The 8,266-nt window shown below is 48.1% G+C and overlaps 1 protein-coding gene across 1 annotated transcript; it reads right to left on the bottom strand.

Annotated features, from left to right (window-relative positions):
- Positions 1–4,315: 4,315 nt before the first annotated feature.
- LOC119336536 lies at positions 4,316–6,927 on the bottom strand. Its single transcript, XM_037608575.1, has 4 exons — positions 6,369–6,927; positions 5,584–5,911; positions 4,744–5,494; positions 4,316–4,565 (listed from the first exon to the last, which is right to left on the bottom strand). The coding sequence occupies exons 1-4, from the start codon at positions 6,782–6,784 to the stop codon at positions 4,558–4,560; spliced, it is 1,503 nt and encodes a 500-aa protein (XP_037464472.1). The 5' UTR covers positions 6,785–6,927; the 3' UTR covers positions 4,316–4,557.
- Between the last annotated feature and the right edge of the window lie 1,339 nt (positions 6,928–8,266).

Raw genomic sequence — 8,266 nt, 5'->3', positions numbered from 1 at the left:
TCCCCTTTGTTGAGAAATCTGCATGCAGCCAGAACTCAACTACCAGGCAATGTTAAAAACTTGGCGTAGCGGAAAAAGCCGGGCGGACCCGACCCCGAGCTCTCCTACTAGCGCACCGGCGGCGGCCACTCCGGCCCCGTCGGCCACCCCACCGCTGGCCCGCAGCCCAGCCGCCATGCTGCCACCGCCTCCCCCCTCGCTGCCCGTGGGCTTCAAGCCGGTGGTCGTCCCGTCGCCATCTCTATCGTCTTCCCCGTCAGATCTGGATCGGGACCTCCTGCTTCCGACGCCGACGACGACACCGGACTGCCTAGCTCCGGCGCTGGCCACTGCGACGCCGACGCCCCCCATGCCCGCGGCAGCTGGTGGCTGCCCCGCTTCGACGACGGCGCCTGCTGCTGTCGACAACCCCAAGGTGGCTCCATCCCTCCTCCAACCGGCTGCGTCCCGGAGCTCGCGTCCGTCTCCATCGAGCTCGCTCCCCTCCGAGCCAGCGCCCGTGGACCCTCCAGCACCGTCGTTCACCGCCGCTGCACTTGCTTGCCGCAGATCGGACCCGGCCATAGGAGGGCGGAAGGCTTGTTCCCAGGAGGGCCTGGATCCCTTTGCTTTGGCGCCTGCTGGACGACCTTGCCTGCCTGGCGGTCAACCTCCTGCACTCACTGCTCCTGCGCCGCACGATGTTGCTGGAGGCGATCGGTTCGTCCCGCCCGTGCGCCCGGGTTAGGGGGATTGGCGTGGATGCTTCCATCGTGATGAGGCGACGGCCGTTCTCGAGTGTGAGCTTGGGGGATGGCAGACTGTCTTGAAGGGGCGCCGCTCGCCGCCTCCTACAGCTTTTCGTCGCCCTTCCACCACTGTGCGGCGTTCCCCTCCGGCGTGGCTGAGAAACAGGTGTTTCCGGTGTCTCTCTCGAGGTCATCGCGCACACTCCTGCAGAGATCCAATCCAATGCATAGACTGCCTTCGATCTAGACACATCGCTCGCTTCTGTCGTGCTAAGAAGCCTGTCCACCAAGCTTCGCTGCTCCTATGTCATGCTCCATCGCCTGCATCCACCGGTGATGTCTCGATGATAGATGTGCAGTTCCGGTCTGTCTCGGCTGAGCACGTCGGGTTGGTGGAGGAGACCAAGATGCTTCGCAGTGAGCTTCACGACTGCCTTGCGCGTGTCAGCAGTGTTTTGGGGAGGGCGGAGGCCGCTCTTGCCAAACTAGAGGTGGTGCCGGATGTGTCTTCGTTGCCTGAGCTTCAGATTGGGGTTGTGCCAGATGTGTCCCTGCTGCCCGAGATCCAGGTTGGCTCTGTCGATGGGGAAGCTGCCATGTATGGAGATCTCTCCCCGCGTGCTACAACTTGTCGGTTGCTGTTGCCTGTCGTGACGGTTGCTTCTGGGAGTGAAGTCATTGTCGAGGTTGTGGCTCCGGTGCTGCAGATTATGCCTGAGCTTCAGAAGCTCTGTGGGGAGACCACTTCGCCTATTTCGATGGTGCTTCCTGAGGAGATGGGGTCTCTTAGAGGGGACTTGGATATGCCGACCGCGACCTCATCGTCTTCATTGGAGCCGAGTCAGGCGCTCGCCTTTGTGGACCTTGGAGGTTTGGTTGCTGCTACGTACTGCTCTCTCAGCTGAGCTTGTTGGCCTGGTAGCGTCTGTTGGAGCCGAGGTTGATGAGGTAGGTGCTTTGGCACCCGTTTCTGAGGCGCTGAATCCCGTCCGGTCTCCCATCTTTGACTGTGACGCTATGTGGGCACGTATTGACGAGGTGGTCTTCGTGAAAAAGCTTGGCCGCTTGCTCGCCGGCTTGGGTACAGCTTGTCCTGGGTCTGCCAAGACGATTGCTTGCCTCCTGGCGGAGGAGGTTTCTTCAGGCAAAATGAAGAAGGTGAAGAAGGCTATCAGGAGCATAGGCAAGAAGAGTGACGCCATTAGAAAGGTGTCCGCGGCTGCTTAATGGAGGATGCTCAGTCTCTTCGTCATCCATCTCCAATTGACTCGCCTCTGTGGATTTGGTGGCGTTTGGTGGTTTCGTTGAGGGTTTCGTTGCGACGTTGATCTGAGGGTTTGTGGTTGCATGTTATGTATGTTTGTTGGGTTGATCGTCGTGTCATGGAGTTTCTTTCTTAGCGAGTAGTCCGTATGTGGTTATATGTATTAGTTTTCGCCCGATTTTCCGTTAATTAACTGGGCAATTCTCTTCTTCTTAATTAATCGATGAGGCAAATCTTTTGCCTTCGTTTTGAGAAAAAAAAAATCTGCATGCAAACATATGAACTCTGTGGATGGAATGAATGATGTTGTCAAAATGCCGACCGTCCTGGGCTAAGGTAGCAAAGCATGGCTTCACTTTTTACCACACTGATTGGGAGGATATGTTCTCATCATTTATGGCTGTCCCATTTCCACCAGGTTTGTGCATGTGAGCTCCTGGCTTATGCTTTGTGGTTTGTCTCCGATGAGATCGGCACATCGGCGAAATCCTAAGGCTGGCCCAATGGGGAGTAACATAGAGTAGTAACATACATGCCACGTAAGCATGTTACTACTCTATGTTACTACCTCCACAGTGGGTGGTAACTTATGGGTGGTAACTTAGAGGGTTTATTTATTGCTTTTGTGGGATCTATAGTAGTACTTCAACTTTGTGATCTATATGTGGCATGTACCAACAAAATTTGTGTTTTCCAATACTTATGGATAAATAAAAGAACACAAATTTTGATTATAACAAATAATAAAGTATAATATTATATTATTGAAATATATAGAACATATTTAGCAATACATCGATCAAGACTTGGATATAATCTATTCGCGCCCAAACTTTCTCCATATATGCTCAATCAAATCATTTTTAAGAGCCTTATGCGTTGGACGATCACGAACTCTAGCATCTCTTTCAAGTACCTCGGCAAATTCTGGCATGTCACCATGAGTAAATACTGAAGGAAGGGCAATCGACGAGCCTGCTTCATAATTCAAATCAAGAATATTTCCCGCCTCTTCATGTTCATCATCGACTATCATGTTGTGTAGAATGATGCATGCCAACATAATATTATTGAGATCACCCCGTTCATATAAACGTGCCGGAAGCCGTAAAATAGACCATCGCGCCTGCAACACACCAAATGCACGTTCCACGTCCTTTCTTGCTCCCTCTTGATGTTTCGCAAACAACTTGTGCTTTTCTGTTAAAGCCATCGGTATTGACTTCATGAATGCTGCCCACTCGGGGTATATTCCATCTACAAGGTAATAACCAAGTTGATATTCCTTCTCGTTGACAGTATAGTTCACTCGAGGAGCTTGCCCTTTCAGTTGCTCAGTGAACAGCGTTGATTGGTTAAGCACGTTGATGTCATTGTTGGATCCGGCAACACCAAAAAAGGCATGCCATATCCAAAGATCTTGAGATGCAACCGCCTCTAGAATAACAGTAGGGGCTCCTTTATACCCGCTAGTGAATTGCCCCCTCCACTCTAATGGACATTTCTCCCAATGCCAATGCATACAATCGAGGCTTCCTAACATAACGGGAAACCCACGTGTCTCTCCAATATCAAGTAAGCGTTGCACATCGTCGACATTGGGTCTTCGCATATACTCATCACCAAATATATGAATCACGCCTTCAACAAACAGTTTTAAGCACTTAACTGAAGTGCTCTCGGCAATCTTCAGATACTCATCGAGAGCGTCCGCCGGGGTACCATACGCCAATTGGCGAATAGCCGATGTGCATTTCTGCAACGGAGAGAGTCCATCGCGGTCAAGAGCATCTTTCCTTTGCGTGAACTCAGGAGACCACTCTCCTAGTGCATGCACAATACGCTCGAAAAGAGGCCTTCTCATCCGAAATCTTCTACGAAATACTTTTTTCTTGTAGATAGGATTATCACAGAAATAGTCGCGTACCAATTGCTCGGCGGCTGCTTCACGTGGCCTGTTCACGTAAGTCCTCGGACCACTTCTGCTTGATGTTGCTTGATCTTCGAGGCTTTCCTTCACTTCTGCTGCGATCCCCTTGCCTAATGAATCTAACATGTCCATCTGGACAAGGTAGTCTTCTAGTGTGTAGAGGGAGGAAGGATTGGTGATACTTGCTTCAGCTTCACCATCGGAACCATCGTCTGGTTCACTACTGGCCATCTTGAACAGGGAAAGAAGTGGTGCAGTGTGCAGGAGTGAGGAAAAGAGAAGGCATACGCTTGTATATATAGCACACTGTTGTGAAACGATTCATGTGTAAATGAAAACTCAAACGATTGAGCTTCAGCAATGATTAAAAAAGGTAACGGGCATAGTAGTAGCTGATCGGTCCATCAATTAGAGTAGCTTCACCGATGATTCATAAAAGGTAACTGACAATAGTAGTAGCTGATCAGTCCAAAAGCTAACAGCAAACCATCACGTTCACATCAATTTTAGAGTAGCTGATCGGTGCACACAATAAACTGACCGGACAACAAAAGTGATGAACGATCCATCAGGTTTACACAACAAACTGACCGAGCCAATTTCTAATATGCTTCATAGTGCACCACTTTTTCCCTTCAATCACCTTGCCAATCAGTAGAAAAAAATAATAATCAGTAGCCATAATAATTATTTTCTCATGAAATAGAGCGACTACTCAGGTTCACAACAAAAATTAACCGATCGAGAGACAAACAATGAAATAGTTAGTAGTTGCTTGGAGATGCTTGAAATGAGTACATGTGCTTGGGAATTAACAATACCTGAAGCTTCTTCAGGAAATAATATGGCCTCCATTCTGCTCAAAGCCTTAGCACGCCGAGCCTTTTCAGCATCATCCATTTTAGATGTGTCCGCTAAAAGCATTTTGGAGTAAACATCCAACATTTTTGTCTTGCTGTTGATCTTTGCGGTTTCAAGCTGTTGATTTGATAAAAGAACCTGGCTGTCTATCACCTTTTGGCGCTCCTCCTTCGATTGATTGTTAACCTCGATGAACTTGTCTAGCCTTTCTCCAAGCTCTTGTGAGATCCCTCCCGACTTTCCTTTACCAGCACGTTCAGCCTTAGCCTTATCACGACCAGCTTTTGGGCGCTCTTCGGCCTCCAAGTTGATCATATTTGATGGGAGATCGGTCTCTGTCATGTTTCCTTTTTTTGCCATCATGTTTTTATAAGAGGCTAGCCATTTTGAATCATCCTTGATTTTTTCCCACATAGTTAAATGTTGGAAAGGCTGGTGATAGTTCCGTTCATACTTCTCCAACGCCATTTTTTGCAGGTCATGACTATTGTGACCACTATGATACACTCCCATAACGGCAATCCACTCACCGTGGAAAGCGGCGAGCCTTTTCTTGGTCCTTTGCCATTCCGTCTTGAGCTGATTCCGATCTCTTTTGCGGTCACTTGGTGTGGCAGTATTGTATAGAGCAGCAATGTCATCCCAAAACTGCTCAGACTTCTTTCCGTTCCCATCAATGGGATTGAGTGAACACTCCAGCCAAGCACCTGCCTACATTGTTCACAATTAATTCAGTTGAGGCCAACAACAAACAAGAAATTATATGCAACTAAACGGATTTGAGCAACGAATATCCTTACCAGTCTCTCATGTTCCTCGGGTGTATAGGGCAGACGATATGCGGTCCTTGCTCCCGATTCGTCGGCATCTACACTCTTGACCTTCCTTTTCTTTTTCTTTGAATCAACTTTGGTGGGAGCAGACTGAGATGAAACATTAGAGTGCGGTGGTGGCGGTGGTGTTGAAAAGGGATCATGTGGGGAAGCACCAACAAAGTGCAAATTCTCCATATTTTGGTATCCTTGTTCATGATGGTGCATTGGCTGAGGTTGAAAATTGTAAGGATTCATGAGCGGTAATTGTCCAAAACTTAGCAGGCCTTCAGGTGCAGAGGTATACATCGGCCTCCTGTTATATTGTAAATATCAGAATTAAGAAGCATTGTCCAAAGCTTGCTATTAGAAACTTTTGTCTGTTCTAATCATTGCAAGAAAAAAGTACAAACAAACAAGCGAAGCACATCCAAGTTCAAGTGTCTGATATAGTAGTAAACCGTTTGCACAATAAGCACACAGACACACATCACGGGGGACTTGCATATCCTCCAAAGCTCTAACGCTACAGAAATCCGATTCAGCAAGCAAAAACCTGAAGAATTGCAATGGTCTAATGCTACAGAAATTAAGGCTAAGACTTCAGAGTCTCTCTGCTTCAACACGCACACATGCTGAATCAGGTACTCGAGCTATAGAAATTACAATTACCTAATGCTGCTCTATAACCCAAATTGAATTACATAATGCTGCATACTCGAGCTACAGAAATTGTAATTGCCAAAGATTGAATTAAAGCAGAAATTTTATACCATGTAGGGTTGGCTGAGGAGGATTCCATGAGAGGCGGGTACAGGTGTGGTGGTGTCGAGGGGCTGGCCGAGGATCTTGTCGGGGCGCCGGGGTAGAAGAGAAGCTGTGGAGAGCGGCTGGCGAACGAGCTTGCTGTGGCGCCGGGGGAGTGCTGCAGCGGCGGCGAGGTGGCCGATGGCCGGACTTGCGCGGCGTCCTTACGGGCACCGGACTTGGCCATGAATCTGGTGGCTTTGCGCCGCTTGCCAGAGCCGCCGCCGGCCGGCAAGACGGAGTGCAGGGCGCCGGAGCTCCAAGGCGGCAGGGAGGGAGAAGGATGAGGCCCAGGCGTGGAGGAAGAGAAAGTCACACGGGTGGGGATTTTCTTGGTTGCTTCGCGATGCGTCCGGCCGCCGCACACATGATCGATTAGCATTAATTTTTTTCTCGTATGCAGCGCTATGTTACCGGAACTAGCTAAGTTCCTCCAAAGCTCTCTCTCTTCATTTAATCAATGCCACGTAGGAATTTTTGCTGAGTTGGACCCGAAGTTCTTGCTGAAGTTCTCTGCATTGGGGCCAGCCTAAAGCATCTCCTCCAGCCGTCCCCCAAGTAGGGCTGGGCATATAACCCGAAAACCGATGTCCCGAACCGAAATAACCGGCACCGAAGCCGAATACACCGAAACCGAGTACTTCGGTGATACGTTCGGTTTGCATATGTTGAAAACCGAACTAAGTTCGGTGAATCCGGGTTTATCCCTCGGATACCCGAGCAGACCGAAACCGAGTAAACGCAGAGGTCAGGACCTGCGCGCCTGTTGCTAGCTAGTACTCAAGTGCTATATATGTGAACACTGAGCATGGACTCTATTTTCTGTCCGCTACTAGTACTCCACAGCCGCATCGGGAAGAGACAAACGAACCGCTGCAGATATAAATTTTGTTGCTACTGTGGAGTAGCACGAGCCCCACAGCCGCATGGAGCAGTGAGAATCAATAATTGTACAGGGTAATAAAGTTTTTCGGAAGAATCAATAAGACGGAGTAGCAAAAGGAAACTACTCCCTCTTTTCCGATTTAGACTAGCCACAGTGGGAGTAATTTCAGCAGTAACATCGAGTCCAACTCAGCAAATTTGCTTATGTGGCAATGAGTTAATGAGGAGAGAGATAGTTACAGTAACTTAGCTAGTTACTGTAACATCACATGTCCTAATGCAATATGAGTCTATAACCTAATAAATGAAGCTTTGCATGTTACCACATTTATGTTACTACCCACTATGAAGGTAGTAACATAGTCTAGGGATTTGTGTATGTTACTAGTGCATGTTACTATGCATTGTGGCTAGTCTTATAGGGCTCAATTCAAAATCTCACCAACCAAGTTAGATGGTGAGTGGTGGAATACTTTTTGTAGTTTGCAAAAGCACCTAATTAATGCTCTTGTTTTCCTCAAAAAATTATGTTTACCAATGTATTAATTGAATGCATGCATGCATAAAGTAAATGCATTGGTCAATTTTCTCTTAATATTTGCATGCAATGATTTAGTGCATCTTGGAATCTAAACGTGTAATGGGGAACAACCAAATTGAGCCTTATAAAATGAAAAATGTAAAATTTTGAGATAAGCCCTATAAACCCGAAAGGAGGGAGTAGCCTTTAGTAGTAGGCAGAGCTACACACACTGTACATTCAGAATAAAGTAGCCATTGCGGCTACTAGTATCGGTAAAAGGTAGCGATCCGGACTACATCTCGGTGCTGTTCGGTGGAACCGGCGACCGAACCGAAATTTCGACGCACAGAATCTTCGGTTAGCTAATTTTCCATTGACCGATCGGTCTGTATTTTGACGAAACCGAAGTCTTAAATACATCGAGGAACCAACCCGAACGGTTCGGTGGAACCGAAC

This window comes from Triticum dicoccoides, chromosome 7B (assembly GCF_002162155.2).
Source record: "Triticum dicoccoides isolate Atlit2015 ecotype Zavitan chromosome 7B, WEW_v2.0, whole genome shotgun sequence".
NCBI classification, from domain to species: domain Eukaryota; kingdom Viridiplantae; phylum Streptophyta; class Magnoliopsida; order Poales; family Poaceae; genus Triticum; species Triticum dicoccoides.
This window is presented reverse-complemented; position numbering and strand designations above follow the sequence as displayed.